This window comes from Xyrauchen texanus, chromosome 40, assembly GCF_025860055.1.
Source record: "Xyrauchen texanus isolate HMW12.3.18 chromosome 40, RBS_HiC_50CHRs, whole genome shotgun sequence".
NCBI lineage: Eukaryota > Metazoa > Chordata > Actinopteri > Cypriniformes > Catostomidae > Xyrauchen > Xyrauchen texanus.
Window position 1 is genome coordinate 18031905 of NC_068315.1, and position 21136 is coordinate 18053040.

General features: G+C 37.3%; 1 protein-coding gene across 2 annotated transcripts in view; it reads left to right on the plus strand.

The window, feature by feature from the left end:
- The window catches only part of LOC127633243 (thyroid hormone receptor alpha-like), a 203768-nt gene that overhangs the window by 150583 nt on the left and 32049 nt on the right, over positions 1 to 21136 (plus strand). Inside the window, exons 3-4 of one of the 2 annotated variants that reach the window (XM_052112190.1) lie at positions 154 to 392; positions 19810 to 19871. In XM_052112190.1, the coding sequence (XP_051968150.1) occupies positions 337 to 392; positions 19810 to 19871 (118 nt within the window). In that variant the 5' untranslated portion in view covers positions 154 to 336. Of the gene's footprint in view, positions 1 to 153; positions 393 to 13238; positions 13463 to 19809; positions 19872 to 21136 lie in introns of those variants that run through there. The other variant, XM_052112191.1, reaches the window with a different exon arrangement.

A 21136-nucleotide genomic window follows, 5' to 3' on the forward strand; every position in this document is an offset into this window, starting at 1 on the left:
TGTTACCCTAGGGTAGGTGCCCTAGTTAGCATATTCAGCTAGGTTTTAACATTGTTTGAATTTTCGACAAATTACATTGTCACAATAATGTTATTGCAACATTCTGCCTTGGTTAATGCACATGTTCATTTTTATTCTCTTTTTTTTTTACAGACCTCAATTCAATTGTTACCACATTTTTCTTGGAGAGTGAGGTGGGCTTGGTTTGCAAGCGTCGCTCCACGGAGCCGTCGGATGACTGTCTGACTCATCACAACCTTCGAATGACAGGCGTGCATTCGAGGGTGGGGCCCGCCTCAGTCTCACATGATTGGCCGCTGGATGGAAATAAGGTGAATGGAACACATGCCCAAGGAGCAGGACCCAAATCAATCAGAGGGAGAAGAGAAACAGTGAGTCACACCCCTTAAAGGTTACTGGTGTAGTTCACTCTAAAATAACAAGCTAATTTAGTCACTCTCATGTTGTTCCAAACCTATTACTTCCTTTCTTATGCTAAACACAAAAGGAGATATTAAGCAGAATGTGTTTTCATTGCATACAATACAATTGAATTGCGACTGAGGCTTCCCTGGGACAAACAAAGCTATATTGGGTTGAAGTAAATGATGACAGAATTTACATTGATGTGGACTTTCACTTTAAATACTGATCTCAGAACAGTTTCAGCAGTCAATGAATAAATATTAGTAGAGTGGTTGCTTTAAAAGTATAGTTCATCCAAAAATTGTAATAATTTATTTGCCCTCATGCCATCCCAGTGTGCATGACTTTCTTCAGAAAAATAGTAATTAAGTTTTTTAGAAGAATGTTTCAGCTCTTTTGGTCCATCCAATGCAAGTGAATGGGTGCCAAAATTTAGAGGCTCCAAAAATCACATATATCAGCATAAAAGTTATCCATAAGTCTCCAGTGGTTATATCAATGTCTTCAGAAGTGATATTATAGGTGCGGGTCAGAAAAAAGTATTTTTCTATAAATGATCCTCCCTGCTCAGTCAGTCTCCACTTTCACATTCTTCTTCTTCTTTTTTTGTGATTTGCAGTTTTCATGCATACACACACATTTCTAGCACAAATTGACTTAAATATTAATCTGTTTCTCATTAATACCTATCACATCACTTCTAAAGATACAGATTAAACCACTGTAGTCATATGGATTACTTTTATGCTGCCTTTATGTTCTTTTTGGAGTCTCAAAATGTTGGCACCCATTCACTTGCTTTGTATGGACTTACAGAGCTGAGATATTCTTCTAAAAATCTTAATTTGTGATCTGCAGAGGAAATTAAGTCATTCACATCTGGGATGGTATGAGGGTGAGTAAATGATGAGAGAATATTTATTTTTGGGTGAACTGTTCCTTTAAGAGCTTTTCTGTTATTTTGTTTGTCAATGTTGCTTGTGCACCCTGCTTCTCTGTGTGTTTATCTAATTGTTCTATCTCACATGATGATGCGTCAGGAGACTCAAATTTTTTCATGGTTACTGGCTCCATTTGCCATTGTGATTATGGACAGCTCACACAGTGAGTACAGCTCAGTGCCTTGCTTTTGAGTTTAAAGGCTAGCAGTAGAGACCAACCTTTACCTCACCAACTAGTCTATACACACATACAAATATAAACACATTTTGTGTGAGTACTGGAGCCAGCACAGGAGTTAGTTAAAGCCATAGAGAATGCCAGTTAATGTCCACAGTCAGTACACACTCAAAACACACACACACACACACACACACACACACACACACACACACACACACTGGCAAGTGGGCTTTCAGTCTCAGCAAGATGGTACAGACTGCCCCCTCACGTTCCAAAGGAGAGTTAGGTTTACAGACAATAGTAGTGTTTTTACCCATTAACCATGCACATGAAGTCTTCTCTCTCAGAGTGTTTGTGTGATGTGTGATGTCTTTGGGAAATTTCTTTATTTAGAAATTAGCTTTTCCACTTCACTGACAGAACCAACACTAACCCCCTCCCCTTTCCCAAGCCAAGCCGAAATCTCATGGCTTGTTGGGGAGAGAGGCGTGCTAGTACTTCTGTAAGCCATCAAATCCCATACACTAACAACCCCAATTCCGAAAAAGTTGGGACAGTATGAAAAATGCTTAAAAAAAACAAAAATGAGTGATTTATAAATTATATTCAACCTTTTCTATATTGAAAGCATTTCAACTAAACAATTATATGATGTTTTACCTTGTAAATGTAATTAATTGTTTACATTTTTTTAATGTAAAGTAATTTCAAATCAGATGATTGCAACATGCTCCAAAAAAGTTGGGACAGTCGAGTGTTTACCACTGTGAAAGATCCCCATTTCTTCTAGTAACACTTATTAGCATTTAGGCACTGAAGACACAAGTTTGTTAAGTTTAAAAAGTGGATTTTTCCCCCATTCATCCATTATGCAGGTCTTCAGCTGTACAATTGTACGGGGTCGTCGTTGCCATATTTTGTGCTTCATAATGCACCACACTTTGCATTTGGAGATGCTCAGGAACGCATGGCATGCCAATCTAGCACCCACACTCTCTGTGTTTTAAAGTTGTCCTCCTGAAAATTCCAGGACTTCCCTGGATAAGAAGGTGCTGGATGGCAGTATATGCTGGTCCAATTTGTACATCTCTGTCTGAATTATTGGTGCCCTCACAGTGCGAGTTACCCATGCCATGGGCACTGACACACCCCTGGCCCATACAGACACTGGCTTTTGGACCTGATGCTGATAACAGCTTGCATGGTCATTTTCCTCTTTGGCATGGAGAACACAATGGCCGTGTTTTTCAAAAACTATTTGAAATGTGGACTCATCGGACCAAAAAACACGGTCCCACTGTTCTACTTCCCATCTAAGATGAGTCCGAGCCCAGAGAGGTCAGCAGTGCTTCTGGACAGTGTTGATGTATGGCTTCTTCTTTGCATAATTAAGTCTTAATTTGCATATGTGGATGCAGTGGCGAGTGGTGTTGACTAAAAAAGGTTTACTAAAATAATCCCAAACCCATGTTCATTATATCCATTACAGATGGATGATTGCTTTTAAGACAGTGATGTCTGAGGGATCAGTGATCACACACATTCAGAAGTGGTTTTCTTCTTGCCCTTTACACACCGAGATTTGACCAGATTCCTTGTATCTTTTAACTATATTGTGCACTGTAGAGAGTGAAATTCCCAAAATCCTTCCAATTTGTCTTTGGGGAACATAGTTCTCAAAGTGCAGGATTATTTGCTGAAGCATCTGTTGGCAAATTGAAATGTCTTGAATGATCCTTGCTCTTGAAGGCTATGCTGTTTTTGGAGACTCCTTAAATACTATGACACAACTGCCTCACCTGTTTGACATCACCTGTTTCACATTGCCATCTTATTTTAACTCATAAAATTGTTATTAGTCTTAAATTGCCCGTCTCAACTTTTTTGGAGTGTGCTGCAATCATCTGATTTGAAATTACTGTACATAAAAAAAAAAAAAAAAGACATTTACAAGATAAAACATCATATAATGTTTAGTTGTAACATTAATAAACATTAGTTATACATAGATGTTAAACATAATTCAAAATAACAAAGGGTGAATATAATTTACAAATCACCCCTTTTTGTTTTTATTAGCATTTTTCATACTGTCCCAACTTTTTTGGAATTGGGGTTGTACATTGAAGTAGTGACTTGTGCTAGGGAAGAGAATATCAAGACTGACCTCATGAAAATTATGTGATTGTGGCAACATTTTTGAAAAATTATATTACATGGATCCTAACAAGTTTCAAATAATTTCCAAAATGAAATGTCCACTGTGTTGCACTATAAATTATTTACAATCTCTCCCAAAACAATTGAGGTTATAAAAGTTAATGCTCTAATGATTTTTATATCAACAAAAGCTACCTCTCTACCTTAAACCTTCAACACAAACTTAACCTATAGTGTCATAAAAAGCAAATGTAATTTCAATGTGCTTTTATGACACTTTCGGCTCATGTGTAGACTTGTGTACTCTTCATGACACGTACCTGGTCCTTTGCATCACAAGTGCAATGTGTTATCAGTTGAGCTACTGCGTAATTTGTTGGTTATGTAATGCAAAGGTTAAAATGTATCATCTCAGTGAAGTATTTTGATGTCCAAAGTAACATTGTGTGAGGAACAGAATGCAAAGATAATTGTTTGAGAACTGATAATCTGCCCTTTTTCTTCACTTTATAAGGGAATAAAAGTAATTGTTGTTTTAGCGCCTGCTGTGTTCATTTAACCGGGAAGCTGCTGCAATACGTTCAACAAGCCATGTAAAAATCAGTTTTTGACTTGGAGAATGGGGCCATATGAAGGAAGGGTCAGGGCTGGCCCAAGCCTTTATGGGGCCTTAAGCAAAATTTGATTTGAGGGCCCCTCTATGCCGCCAATATGATTGAATATTGTCAATGCTTGATTATTCGCACACTATAAATCTAACACACCCCTTATCAATTTTATTAGTTGTAGCTGCTGCTTACGACATACCAATGTCTGCCTAGTATGATTTTACCTGTCTACAGTTTTTAATTGTAACAGTAGCACACCTATATTATATACACCCAATCCTGTTAGACTGCATCATTTCTTTTTGAATAAGTGAGCAGCTCCACTTTATTTTTTTCCCCATTAATTAATTTTCTGTAGTGGTATTGGAAGTTTCGGCCATCAGATTTTTCAGGGAATGTGAAGTTTTCCTTTATAGGCAGTGGCCCTCTGCTTACCAGATCAGTCCTTTCTGAGTCGGACAGGATAGATGGCCACATCAGCTGGGTCAACTGGAGGAGCTGCTGATCCATGGTGTAAGCTGGAAGTTGCTAAAGGAGTAGATGTGACATCGATCCCTATGACCACAGAATTAGAAGGACCTATAAGGAAATTACATTAATAATTAGAATTAGAAATGTTAATCTCAGGATGTTCTACAGTAAACTGAGCAAATACATAGGCTGCTGTGCTATTAACTTGCCACATCCGCTGAGGTTGAAACAGACATGGAAGGAACAGTAGGATCAGTGGATGCAGGTGCTGGGAAATGCTCCTCACCTGCAGAGGATGAACCTGATTAAAGATGAAAATAGAAATAATAATAATAAAAGCTAGTCATGTTAGATGTCATATTAGAAGGTAATGCAACTGTCTGTCAAAAACAAAATAAGAGGCATGGTTTATCCATATAAATATATTGATCAGGGATTGTTGTTGAACTCAGATGCTGTATCATCATCAGCTGTAGCACTGGCACTTGGGGCAGGTGGTGTTGGTTGTGCCCCACCTCCAAAATATTTCAACAGTGCTCCTAGGGAAGTTTCATAAGAGTACATATTTGACAGAACAGAATGTTATTTTCTCAACTCAAATGATTATACACAGCAGCAAGTCATCTGTACACCTAAACAACAACTCTTAATCTATAACTCGCTTATTGAGGCATAATGATATTGGAATATAATAGCTAAGACCCCAAAATGGTAGACTAATTTGAATAATGTTAAGTTGTTATCAGTACAAAGTTTATGGAACAGAAGCTTATTTTTATTACAAAAATATATACCCAGGAAAATCATTTTTACACATAAGACAAAAACTTTCATCTAAAACTATATAAGTAATATGTTGTATTATAATATATTAAGATGTCAAGGCTATTTATGGATGTTTAATCAAACTTGAACTTTCCTAATACAAGAAGATATGCTACCTAGGCTATGTTAACTAACTACCCAGCTAACGTTAGCTCGCATCATAGCCTAGCTACTTAACATACCTTTATCTTACAGTTTTTTCTCTTCCTCTGTTTTTTTCTTTTTCCTTTGCATACTATGACATTTACCTGTATTGATCCAATAAACAGCCTTCAGATTTGTACACAGAAGTGTTAAAAAGCAGTGAACTTCAATTTGATCTTATTACGGCTGATGTCGAAACCTTGTCTGGTCGTGTAACTGTCAGCTGTAATAAATTATATCCCCATTAAAATATGATATGTAATAAAAGTAGATAAATAGTACATTTTCCCTGTGTAGATAACAATATAGGAACTGTATCTAAAATAAATAAGGGGTGATAAATAAATACTAATACAACAGCTGGAAAAATAGACTTTTTAAAAAACTTTAATATCTTATAGCCTATATATTTTGAATGTGTTGATACTACACCAACACTTAAAAGTACGTTTTGTTTCCCTTTCTCGTAAATGTAAACGAGTGTAAATGTCAATATCATACTGAATGTCGAAACGATTGATGTCTGTCACGCAAAACATGAGCTCATTGATGTCATTAAATATTAGATTATTAGTAATAATCCTCTGCCCATTCTAGTTGTGAGCCTTACTGCAGGACAGCCCCTCTGAAGGGGCGGGGTGACGATGATACCACCAAGATGCCACTGTTGGGCCCTTGAGCAAGGCCCTTAACCCTATCTGCTCCAGGGGCGTGATCATGGCTGACCCTGCACTCTGACCCCAGCTTAGCTGGGATGTGTGAAAACGAATACATTTCACTGTATATATGCAAAATACTGTGTGTATAATGTGACCAAAATAAAGGATTATATTCTATTATATATTCTATTATATTATATATTATATTATATACAAGGGTTGGGTGTGTCATTCCGTCACAGAGGGTACCACTAGCAACACCCTTTTAGGTATCCAAAACAACTCTGTTCAGACTGACCTCATTATTGCTCTAATAGAAAAAATAGAATAGTGTAACAAATAAAACAGAATGCAGCTGTATCGTGATGCTTTATTTTTAATATTTTTTTATTATTTTTTTTTATACTTGGCAGTCCTGCATGAGACGTTTAAAAAAACAGCAATGGTCAAAGACATCCATCTAGCACATGTTTACATAGAAAAATAATTAAAAACAGTGCATTGAGTTGCAAAAACATGTTTTGTGTGAACAGCCCTTTAGTAGGTAAGTGACAGCATGCTAACAACCACTTAGAACACCTTAGTAACTGCATAGCATCCACCCAGAACTCCCTAGTATTGTGGCGTAATGCCCGGGCAAGCACCACTTAAGTCTTTAGTTATTATTTTTTTTAAATCTAGTTTTATTAAAACTGTATGCAAGAAGTATCTCTTTTAAGGAGTTGAATAATTCTATATAACTTAAGATTAAGTATGCATTCTTCCCACAAGCCCTTGCTCAAGATGTGTGGCTAGTTAAACTTTTGCCAGTTAAACTTTTGCCAGTTTACACCTAGTTTAATGAATTATCCTCTAAATAGACTATACATGTTATTCAAGTTTTACAGTCATTAAATCAATGAGGCTTGAGAGCAGGTTTCACCCCACTGAAGCTTTTTCACTGCAATCATTTGTTCTTGCCGTTAATTACACAGAAGCAGTGCAAAGAACAAATGATTTGCCACAGAAGGCCATAGATCACAACCTCATCAGTACTTTGTCTTTAGTGGCAGACCATTGTTCTAGTGTTTACAGGTGTTTCTCTGTGTGTGTGTGTGTGTGTGTGTGTGTGTGTGTGTGTGTGTGTGTGTGTGTGTGTGTGTGTGTGTGTGTGTGTAGGCAGGTTTGGGTGGTTTCCGAGAATTTGTTTTAGGTTACACACTGGTAATTACAAGGGTATTATGCTATAAATGTATGAGGACATTTCTAATGTCCCCATAATTCAAATCGCTTAAAAAAAACATTCTAAACTATGTTTTTTTGAAAATGTAAACATGCAGAAAGGGTGAGGGTTAGGGTGAGGGGATAGAATCTATAGTTTGTACAGTCTAAAAATCATTATGTCTATGGAGAGTCCTCATAAGGATAGCAGCACCAACGTGTGTGTGTGTGTGTGTGTGTGTGTGTGTGTGTGTGTGTGTGTGTGTGTGTGTGTGTGTGTGTGTGTGTGTGTCACGGACAAGACCCCAGGAATGCAGGGTCAGATGCCAAGCGTGCTGGCTCAGTAACCGATAAAGCGAGGGCCCTTCAGCTTAATTACACAGAGGCCACCTGTCAGTAGGTTAGCTGATCACACACCACAGGAATCTGGATTAAATCAAAGAGTGGGAGAAGCAGGCATATGGCTGTTATTCATAATAGACCTGATTGCTGGTTCCCATTCTTCTCTTAATTTCATTACTCTGCTTCACCCACCCACCAACATCCCTAGACGCCAGCCAATCACCACCTACCCAAACCTCCTGGTCATAAGGACTTTGTTGTTTTTTGTATTTTTTCTTCCTCTATACATTAAAGGTGAAGTGTGTAATTTCTGCACCACTAGTGGCAAATTGCAAAGTTTCAAACATTCCTTAATCTGCCATCTTGAAGCAAAACAGGTAATCCAGCTCCACACATGTGCTATTGGACACGGTCTGCATGTTCAAACAGAATGCAATTCTGTTTTGTGCCACAAGTGGCACAGAAATTGCAAACCTCACCTCTAAATTTCATGTCATTTAAAAACACATTACTTTTCGTAATTATAGCTACTATGTTACTATGCTAAACAATGTTTATGCAAAGTCACAACTGTAAAATAAGTTGCTTTAAAGATGAAGTGTGTAATTTTCTGCACTAGTATGAGTTATATTTGTGCCACAATACTGCGTGCCAAGATATTTTGAGCACACGAATTGGTTCTGCTCACACAAGATGATATTTTTAGTATGCAAGATGATATTTTGAGTGCATAAAAAGTTTTTTTGCACACGCATGAACTCAGTGTATTTTATTGCAAAGATAAATTCAATTTGAGCAAACGAAAATCAATCAAGTTTATTTGAATGTGAATTTACACAGAATTCTGAAATGAATGTAACTCTACTTTTTTTTGTGTGTGCAAGATCTTATTCACTCTGTTCTCAAAACCACTCTGCGTGTGCACATATCTTTGACTGCATGCTTGCTCAACAGTGTCACAGAATTACAATCTGCCAATCGTTCAGCAAATCAGAGATAAGGGAGTAAATTGTGATTGGCTGTCCATATCACTGCTAATCAAAACGGGGAGAGCTGAAGGAGGAGATAGTTTGTTTTCATGAAAGAAAATGTATAACACACTATAACCACACTTAAGTAGCTGTTTTGTTGAATTTGACCCTGTTTCCACCTGGTATTAAGATGCATTTTTGGTGATCCGATCACATGTGGTCAGCGCTAAATAAAGGTCTAAATGGGATCTAAATCATTTTGTGATCGAATTCCAAAAACGACATGCGTATGTGGTCAAAACCTTCACATTTGATGTGTAAATGCTAATCCGTCCTGTATGTGTTCCGGAAGCAGCAAATTACCATCCCTCTACCTCGTTTCTTACTTTGTTGCAGTTTATTATCATTCAGGAACACACTGACATTGTGATTGATGTATGTTGTCATGAAACAGAGTCCCTCCCATCCAAATCCGATCAGAAATGTTCACAGGAGATGCATTTAAACGACCAGGTGTAAACAGCGATGGTGATGTGACTCACCTGACCACCTGTGATTGGATTACCCGAGATGCATCTTGACTGCTTTTATTTTTACCTTTATGATTTGTTTTTTAGTCTGCACACAGCCAGTATGCTTACTAAATAGCTTTCTATTTGGCTAGCTCTCTTAGTATGGTCTATATTAGGATTTAGTTATCTTGGCCAGCTCTCTAGGTTACCAAGTTACACTTGCGTAGCTACTAGCTTGGTCAATTTAGCTTCCACTTTCATCCAAATTTATATAAATTGAATCTCTCCACATGTGTAAAACTCTTTAAGACTACTTTAACAGTGTAGTTTTTGGGGGATTATTTTCACTTCTATCAATCCCACAGTATATTCTGAGGAACAGCAACCACTGAATAATCTTCTTCTTTTTTTATTACATACATTTTATTTAATAAACATGTTTTGTCCACCTTCTATAGTGTGACCTGTCCCATTGTCTCATGGCCTTTATGTCAGCTATGACGACAGCCTTGTGTATTATAAATATTCTGAACCTATTAAAGTTAAAAAAAAAAAACAATATTGGAAAGAATTCCATGGTATTGCATGATCCCAGGCTACTATATTTTGAAAAACGTACATTAGAGTAAGCTAAGTAGTATAATAATAGCCAATCTTGTCAAAGGAGGCAAGACTTGTTAAAATATTGTGGAAAAGCAAGCAAGCAATCTAAAGTTCTGTGTGCACGCAGAGTGCTTACGAGGAGAAAGACAGAGAGTGAGATCTTGCAATATATAAATAAATAAACTCAAACTCAAAATATCATCAGAAAATGTTTGTACACTCTTTTATTATTTTGAGAGTGCAGAGCTGTGGCACAAATATAACTCCATAAACTAGCTGCACCAAATGGAATTACAATAATAATTATTGTTTTTAAACAGGTTTCCAGAAAACACCCACCATTTGCAATTGGTAGAACTAGTTTAGCCAATGTCACTATGACGGGCTGGTTTTGATGCTCAAATTCTTTGTTAGCGCTACAGTATTGACACTTTTCGGGGGAATTGAACTACCAAAAACGTACTAATTATATTACATTTACATCGTCTTCGCATATTATGCTATTATATCTGAAACGTGTCTGTAGGGCAATGCTCTGTATTTAGTCTAAAATAATTATGTTTTGGACTTGTTTTTAATACATATGCAAGGAATTTGTATACAGGGAATTATGCTTATCCAATTGATTTTTGATGGTAATAATAAGAGATGTTTGTATTGGAGATCAGATTTTGTGAGCAGTGAAAGCTGACTTGATTTAAATTTTGTATTTGTTGTTGTTTTTTTATTTTTTATTTATTTACTTTTTTATTACAGCCGAAATTGCCACATTTTATTTCAAATTGCATTTATCAGTATAGTTTGTGATGCAGTGTGTAGAGAAGAACCAGGCATGTTGTTGTTGTTGTTGTTGTTGTTGCTGTTGATTTTACAAACACAAGATTTCTGTTGGAGTCAATTAGCCACAGTGGACAGGAGAACTTATGCTTATGTTTCTATTCTGTTTTAGTCTGACCCTGATAACACTAAGTTCCTGGATCTTCACCATTTGCTTCCAAAAGCTCTTAGATTTGCATAAAGTGAATAGACAGGATTTTCTTGCAGATTGCCTAACAGCAGGTCTGTGCCCTGCAAAGGTGTAATCCACTTTAAGCAGAGAGACATGATGCTCACAGATTGCTGAAGAGTAATTCTAATTTACATGCACACATATATATATATATATATATATATATATGTATAGATAGATAGATATACTTTATCATAGTTTCAGTTTTAGTATACAATAGTAACCCTGGTTCATTCCTATTAAGAGATTAATTGAGTGGAGTGTGGCAGTAATTCAGATGCAAACATGAGCACGTGTTGGTGGCACAGCACTTGAAAACAGAGCCAACAGCCCTCCAGCCATTTGGTCATGTGATCTGCAGGCTGTCCGCTGTCAGACTATTTCATCTGCTATCTTGCTCAGAAATGCGAATGCTCTCATACTAACATGTACATAAAAATGTGTACACATGCACATATACACTGTGATAAGTTACATTCGTGGGCAATGGAGGAGTCAGGAGACAATCAAGGAGGTTCAAGGTCAGTCTCTTTTAATTGTATGTTTTCAGCACACAATTGACGGTAACCATCAGTAACATAAATTAAGTTGTAAATAATGAAAGCACTCTCAATTAATGACTCTTATTCCGGGTTGTCATTCTTTCCGGTCACTCTCTCTCCCACACTGATACTCTGGCGTTCCTTTTCATGTCTCCCTCCTCCATCACTATAATTAGAGACTGGTGTTAGAGTACTCACAACCCAGGTGATGAGCCTTACCACTCTCCCTGAGACCGACACATGACCATGCCCCCACGTGCCACATACACATTTACATGCAATGAGCACAATCCAATAGCTGCTTTTTCAAATACCCTCCTCTCCTCCTCTGATTCTCTCTTTCTGAGCGAACACGTGGCTGCTGTTCTGACATTGGCTGGGAACTGCCAGATCACATTCAGACAGGGTCTAAAATAAGCTCTCATAAAGCTGGCCGAGAGGGGATAAAGAGAGAGAGAGCGAGAGACAGAAGAAAACAGCAAATACACAGTGAGGGATTTAGAAGGAAGGAAATGCAGGATGGAGTGGCTCCAAAACCTCTCTTTGCATAAGAAAGAGTTGAGATTCTCAGCTGCCTGTCACTCAAATGATGCAACTCGATTCTTAAAAATAAAAATAAACTAAAGGACAGCGAAACCTGAATTACAGCACTTCAATTTTCTGGGAATAATTACAGCATGTTTAGCTATGCATCAATTTGACGTCATTTGGATTAATTTTATTTGGCCTAGATTTTAAAATTGTCTTCAAGGTTTGATTGCAAGCATATGTGGTTAGTTGACATTAAATACTTTGGGGAAGTTGACATCTCCTGCGGCGTCCTACTCCATCTAAAACTAATTTAATCAGCATTTTCCTAATTCTGTTAGAATTTGTATTATGCCTGCAGCTTTTACAACCTCGTATCAATGGAGAAACTTCAGTATATGGAACATTTAATATGTCATTCTGCAGGATAATTCAAAATGAACTACTGTAGACAAAAAATCATAGCATATGATTATAAAGCACCCTAATATATTGCGTAATTTCTATATTTTTTAATCATATAAATTTGAACCTAAAATCTTGATAAAATGGAAAGCTACATTAGGTGAAAACTACCCATGTGCCAATGTTCGTCTAAATTCAGAATGGAACTATGAGCACATAAAACGTTCTTTATCTCTCCAATGTTGAGAGGAGTGGTACATTGATTCCTTTGTCCCCAAACTCCCTCTTTCGCTTTATTTATTTATTTTATTCACCTGATTTGACCCACCTTTACTGTCACTGTCGCTGCTTGTACCATGTTCACCTTGTTGTAGAGGATAAATGAAAATATAAATGTGCCATTGAAGTTTTCTTTCACTTTCCTTCAGTAAAAGGCGGAAATAACCTGAGGTAACTGAACCAGTTGGCTTGTTTAAAGGCTTGTTTAGAGATCTCCATCTCTCCTGCTTTATCATGATGATCTTGCCATATCTCATTCCTAACCCCGGATAACTGCCCGTAAGGGATCACAGTGCCCAATAATAGTCCACGGGAGGGATTAAGAGAGAGGGAGAGAAAGAGAGAGAGTGAACCTCTCATGAGGAATTCTTGGAAAAAAAGCTCAAAGAAGAGTCAGGGGAAATTCAGGGGAGTTGGAGAGACAGCGGACAGAAGAAAAAAGTGTGAGGGAGAGTTTCAGAATGACAGTCAGAGAGAGAGAGAGAGAGAGAGAGAGAAAGAGAAAGAGCACTTATGCAAGAGAGGCAGAGTATCAAAGAGAATCCAGTCAGGCTATTGCAGCTCTGTTAGTTGAGCAGCAAGCTTACTTGATGTGGTGAAGAGCCATAATCCTTTTTCTTCAGCATGCACATTCTTCATTCCCACTGCGTAATCAGGTGAGACTCTTCTCATCATCATACCTGTATCACTGTACAAGCCTAGCCTTGCTGCAACACTCGTGGCTCTGCTTTTAAAGTGTCCCTTGCTGGATTTAATTCGAAATAGTTTTAAAACCTCTGGTTTGTGAGTGGAAAGCATTGGTGTTATCCAACTCCCCTTTTGAAATGTGCTTTCTGATGCTTCGATTGAACATAATGCTAATGTCTGATACTTCTGAATCGTGTATGCTGCTGTACTGCTTCTGAGCATTAAATGAGAAATGGTTAACATAATTTCAGTACCATCAGATCGGACATATTTTGGTGCAGTTGTACATCACTTTGTGTTCAAAGTGATAGCTGCTCATTCCCGGCTCATATTGCAGTATTTTCTGTGCAAACTGCAACAGCTCCTCTTTCTTAATGGGAAAGTGGTGTAGCCCTTCCATTTGGATCCAGAATAATTTATGTCTTTTGCGGCAAACAAGTTTGTCCACTGAGGCTTCCTCTGAGGCTTCTTTTTATAGCATATGTCAGAGTGAAAAAATACCTTTCCCACTTTGTCTTTCTCTATTTTTCTCTATGTCTATCTCTGTCCATCTGTCTATCTTAAAATCCTGCTGTCTATTTTTGTTTTACCACATTATATGGTAGAGCTTTAGCTTTATTAATCTGCTTTGCTTTTACTGTAATGGAGGTTGCTAAATTAATCTAGTTTCAGTATTGATTACCTGCACCATGTCTTAAGAGCACTTATGGGCTTTCCCTAGTGCAGCCTGTCTGAAACTTGAAATAAGCAATTGCTGCTATAATAAAATACCTTAAACCAGCCTACAATACCTTAAACCTGGTTTAACATGGTTCCCATTGTCACAGAAAACCTAGAATTATTTTACTATCCCTATAATGTGGCGGTGGACTCGTCAGAGTCAAAATGCTGATTTAAATAAATAAATGAATAAAGAACCGAGAGTCGGGCGACTCATTTCAACTCAAAGTGCTACACATAATAAGAAAGATATTCCTTATGGTTAAATTGTACTTTTAAACAAACCAGAGTCAATTATTTTCACAGTTGTTGTTACTAAGTCATATACAGAATTCCTTTGTTCCCGGATGAAGTTTGTCCTGGAATGTATTCATATTACTCACATTTAAACTAAGAACGTACTTGAATAATGGTAGAGAAGTTACATTAAATCTAATAAAGCTATGGGATTTAATAAAATCATAAGTCATGGAAAAGTCACTATATTTTCTGCTGTCAAGTATTTTATTGGCTTTGATCTTGTGTAGAGTATCACAGGCTTGCAAGCCATAGCAATGTCTGATTTTTGAGAAATGTTTTTCTTGAGTTGGTTCATTTCTATGAATTGGCCAAAACAGATAAAAAATGTGTCTAAATGACTTGCTAGCAAGTTGGTCTGAATAAAAATGACTGGAAAGGGCATGGAAAAGTCTTGGAAATCCATTGGTCAAAAAGTGTGGGAACCCTGTTTTAAGCTGGTCTCCCAGCCTGGCCAAGCTGGTCTAACAGAACTCAATGTCTGACTAGCTGAAAAGTAACTAAGACTAGTCTGACTAGGCTGGAAGACCATCTAAGACCAGCCAACAAGCTGTTTTTAAGCAGAAGCATCTGAAGTGAAAGAGATCAACAGAATAAAAAACAAAATGAAGATGCAATGCTTGTGTTAGTTTTTTGTTTCTTTTTGCATGTTTGTGTTGTTTGTGTGGGTCTCCACGAGAACTGCAGATTGACAGTTGTATTGGTAATGCTGTCAAAAACACTGAATCAAGTGTAATTGTGACAAAGACAACAGGGCTCAAGAATGATATTTACGTCTGCCTGAGAGAGAGAGAGAGAGAGAGAGAGAGAGAGAGAGAGAGAGAGAGAGAGAGAGAGAGAGAGAAAGACTAAGTCTAGAGGCTTCAGTGTCCTGACAGAACCTCACTCAGACATATTAAATGACATTCATAAATGCACCACAGCTGCAGAATCAATACAGCGAATGACAAAAACAATGTGATGAGTGAAAGAACCCACTAGCGGTCATCAGTATTAAACTTTGGACCTTTTTTTAAAAATCTTTATCCCATGGCTTTGAACAAAGATGACCTTCTTTGTGTGTGTGTGTGTGTTTGTGTGTGAGACAGAGCAATGGCTTCAGGAACTTGATCAAAACACACTATGTAAGCAACAAGAGGTAGAAAGTGGTAACTCAAGACACTAACAAGGAAACTAACAAAAAGTACTATGGTGTTACCATGATAGTATCATATTTGATTTGGCTTGTACTTTACCAGGGCATTCAATGCAATACAGTGGCATTCTTTGTAGTATCTTTTTTGTTAGGTTAATATAGGCTGTTATGCAATGGCCAAGATTCCCTTATTTGTAAACTCTGTGTGGAGCTCCATCTTGCAGTCATACGACTTGTTTACACTTACAATTTGTACATTTAGTGGATGCTTCAAAATGCATTTGAAAGGATTTTCAAGCACATTTCTTAAATTAGTATGTGTGTTACCTGGGAATCAAATCTATGACCTAAAAATTGCTAGCGCTGTGCTCTACCAGACATACAGGACAATAATGGCCTGCATGTACATTTGACCACATATTTAAAGAGGCCAGCATTATCCTTGTGTCAGAACTTGTGTTTTTGCAACACTAAACTATGTGGTAACACTTTATTTTACAGTGTGCTTTTTGCATATATTACTTGTATTGGCTGTAGTAATAACAGTCATTTGTGCATAATTACACACAACTAACCCTAAACCAAACCCTTACCCTAACATATAGTAAGTGCATGTTAATTAGTAATAATCTGTAATTACACTGTAACAAGCTGGGTTGGGAGGGTTACCATTTGAAATGTATTCCATTAAAGATTACAGAATACATGCAGGAATATGTAATTTGTAATGTATTCCGTTAGATTACTCAAGGTCAGTTACATATTCTAAATACTTTGGATTATTTCTTCAGCACTGGTCGATTTTTTTTCACTTGTTTTGACTATAAAAACTCTTACAAAATACACATGTTAAAAATACATTCTCTGAAAAACCTAAATATTTTTTCTAAAACAAGATAAATGAAATTGATCTCGTTTTAAGGATTTTTAGATATTTTTACAGGAAAACGATACAACAATTATCAAGAATATACAATTTTTACCTTAATATCTAATAGAATATCTTGCTAGAAAGAAAAAAAATTATGATCCAATGTGAATTTTCTTGATAAAAAAAAATGATCGTGCCTGGTCACATGTGCATGTAAAATGGCGAGAAATAGTATTTTAGCTTAGCGTAAAACTGACAATTTACACAAAGTTTATTTCTATTTCTTCTGCACTAAACTTACTTCAATCTTACTTCTCTGTCTGCTCATATGAATGTAACACACATAAGAAAGTGTTCAAATGCACTTTGGATCGCATCATTTATATGTATAAATGTTTTCCATATGAAAGGACTAAATATTAAATGAAAAAAATTACAATAAAATGCTAAGTAATCTCTCCAGTAATCAAAATACTTTTTGAGTGTAACTGTATTCTAAATACCAATTATTTAAATTGTAACTGTAGTGGAATACAGTTACTTACATTTTGTATTTAAATACGTATTCCCGTTACATGTATTCCGATACTCCCCAACCCTGTTAACAAGGATACTGTAAAATAAAGTGTAACAAACAACACACAATCTCACACATGGCTAATGCTAGCCTCTTTAATTATGTGGTCAAATGTTCATGTATTGGATTCCAGGTTGTTTCTCAACAAAACATATTGTATGCCTTCAGAATACTTTGAATATGACACACCAACCACATGGACTAATTTTATGATATCTTACTGTTGAGTCTTTTATGCTTTTAAAGCTATCCACTGCCATATTGAAAAGACTGAACGAGATATTCAGTAAAAATTCCTATTGTGTTCTGCTAGAAAGTCATACAAGTTTGGAACAACATGAGGGTGTGTGACAGAATTTTAATTTCTGAGTAAACTATCCCTTTAAGGATCTGATGAAGTGGGGAGAGACTAGCAGTGAATGCTAACAGATTTGCCTGCACTTTTTGGGTACTCTGTTACATAACTGCTCCCTCTCTCCCAGTGGAGAGCTGAGCCAGCTAGCCCTTTTGATCACAGTAAGACTAGATGTACTCAGAAACTGCTTCTTCTTTTTTATTATTTAATGCTCCCCCACGTTTTTAGCTTTTCTTTTCTTTTTACAGTGCACCTATATTTTTTGAGGGGGCACTCCACATGTTCAGTAGGTGTGTATGTGTTAGTCTAGTTTTTGTTCAGTGTGTAATGGGGATCCAGCTTCAAATCCAGAACTAATGATTTGTTTTTTGTTTTCTTTACAAAGCAAAATTGCAGCTGAACATTTTGTTGTATGGAAAAAAGCAGCATTTTGCTCATACATTTTTTGTGACCCTTGAGAAAATCATACATGTTTTGAGCGACATAAGGGTGTGCAAATGTTGACAGAATTTTCTAAGGGGGCCACATGCTTCTGATGACAAGAGATTAGATGAGACAGGACGAGAGAAGGGAACCTGTGGCACCTGCATGAGCACTCAACATATCAGGAACACGTGCGCCACAGCTCAGATGGTTTTGTTGTTTTGTGATCCTCACTCTTGCAAATTGAGATGACAGGCTTGTCATGTTGGTGGAGCACTTGTAGCTAAATGTGTGCTAGTTAAAAATATAAGTGATACCACAGGGAATTGCAGCCATTAAATCGGAGCAAAGACTTCCCTTTTGCCATCTTTCTGGCAGATACTAGGGATTCACAAAACGACTTATTTAAAAAATCTTGTAAGTGTGTTGACTGAGTGTCAAGTCGACTAATCGGTTCAAAGAAATTCATGTTTTATGAGGCTGGTTTTGGCTACTTCTGACCCCAATTGCATGCATTTCTTAAAGGGATATATCAACCAAAAATGAAAACCTTCAAATTGACATGTTGAAAGCCTGATAGGCCAGTTTCACACTTCCGGGGTTGTTGCTTCCGGGGTGCCCCTTACAAGGTAAACCTACTTCCAGTATCAGCAACGGCCATTGAAACGTGAGCAAGATCTGTTGAAATCGAAGTCTTCACGCAAATGAAATAGCATGTAAACGTTTGATCTGACTATTTGCTTTTTTGCTGACTCTACAAAGCTCTTAATTAGGAACTTATTTGTGGCAAAAGAAGATTCTGACAACTCTGAGGAAGGAATAACGTGACTGAATCCAGCATATTCAGTGTGAAATTCGAGCTGCTACTAGCCCTAGACTACAAACAGCACATTGTGTGTGGAGAAAATTATCGGCAGCCTGCTCCCCACCCTGTACCACTGATCGCACGCACCATAGGCATGTCATTTATGAAAATAGGTAAATACATTTTAAACGGGACAAGATAACAAACAAAAATAGATTATTTATACTATTAAAAGTGGCATTTAATATTTTTGGGAGTTTCATACGAGGTTCAGTTAGACATATTGAATTTTTGCACCTGTGCTGGGAGTATATGTATATATATATATATAGCTTTTGTTTCGCATGATATGGTGACGAGAGGAGGCAAACTGTTGAAAGAATATTCCTGCTGAGATGGGAGATGGCAAAGCTGTATTTAAGCACATAAACTCAAAAGAGACTGTGGCCTGAATGGCCGAATCAGTTAGGTAAATATTATAAATAATTTCTGTGTATATTAGTGGAAGTAGCTTTATCCTAACTTAGTTTCCGATTCTTGTATTTTATTGGCCTAGTATTTATTTTATAAATTTTGTAATTTTTTTTGTGATGTTAGCCAGCTGTCACCATTCACTTTCACTGTATGGAAAAAAGATGCAATGAAAGTGAATGGTGACTGAGGCTAACATTCTGCCTAAAATGTCATTTTGGGTTCCTCTCATTTGTGGCTGAACTATCCCTTTAAGGAATGTTTACATAAAACACACACTTGCTTCCAAAAACAGCTAGAGGAGCACAATGGAATGGAACAGAATGCAGGGGTCTTGAGATATGTTATTTATTTATTTTAAAGTTGGACTATTTTTTACTTGACAATCTGCCATAGAAACAAAATTCTCATGGCAGGGTGCTACAAACAGCGTGAGACAAGATGTAACAGCTAAAGGTCTGTCTGAATGTTAATGTTCGAAGTGGCAGTGCTTTACGTGGGATGAATTTAAACTTTTCGAGAGGGATTTGCTGTGCAAACTGTCTAACAGCTAAAATATCAAAATGAATTAATTGATTAGTCAGTTTTTGTATGACTAGTCGACCACTGTTACCTATTCCTAACATATTGTAATGCTAGCCTTTTATTCTCTAACTCTCTAGGTGGCTCGATGGCCCGAAAAGGAAAAGAAAAAACAGCCAGTGTTCGGTGAAGAGCATGTCTGGTAAGACAACTCACATGCTAGCTAACAGTTATGCTGTTGCCTAGAGCCATGGTCGTATGCTTGTCCCCTCCCCTGTGCTCCTAGAACACATCTCTGACTACACACTTCTAAGAAACACAGAAAAAGGGAGAAGAGGGCTTTCAGTTGGTCTCGTGATTCTCCTCACATCAGCCCAAATGCTATTTGAATAGGCTTGTTGTCATCATGGGATGTCACTTTATCTATATTTTCTATTAGGAGGTAATAACTTGCATTAAAACAATCTCCCAGGCTATTTGGCTATGTAAGGTTTGGCTTTGTATTGGTTTGTGTAATGAGTGGCCTATTGTTTCTTTATTCATTCATTTGAGGAAGTCAGTGCTGTAGGCCCAAGGAGGTCTGTAATATGTGGAGACAGCTATCTGTTAGTATTCCTACATATCCAATCATCTCAACAGATTTTATTTATTTGTGTATATATATATATATAATTCCATAATTAGAACAGAAATCTGTTTGTTTATTATTAAAGGCTTTGAACATGCTGATAAATAAAACTACATTTAGAAAGAATAAAAGTTATGGTCTAAAGGTGCTCTGGAAACACGCACCTCATGTTTACGCACATGTGGGGAAAAGAGGATGCGGGTGTGGCCCGGGACATGGCATCAGTGAAGCGTGTTTCAGTGCTAGAGAAAAATGTTGAAGAATACAGAGCAGAAAGAGCAGATATGATGTAACCGGCACTGTTGTTTTGTCGCGCTGCTCACTAGAGACGAGGAGAGGGTGCGTCGTCATGATGTCTTGCAGTCAAGATGGAATCAATCTGGGGTCCGGAACGTGGTGACCTGCGTAGCGGGGGCAATAGCAACTTCATACAGTCTGAGGTTTCGTTTCCACTGATGCGGAAGAAATCCGCATAAAGCCACTCCCAACGCTAGGGAACCGATTGCCCTGCGCTGCTGTCAATTTTACAATCCAGCTTGTGAGCTTGATGCTCGGATTCCATAGGAAGGAATTGAAAGCACTCGCTCACATTCGCTCACCACGCACCAGTGGAAACATACGACAAGAAAGCCAAGCTGCTAGTGTTTTTGTCAACACGCATGTCTAGATGCAGAACACAGGCTAAATATAGAAAATGACTCAAAAGCTTATCGTCGATATCATGGAGTTTTTTTATTGTGATAAATATTGATATCGTTTTATTGTCCAGCCCTACTTATTTACATATATCTATAATATGGGCATAGATTGAATATTAAGCAGATTTTACATTAAACAGT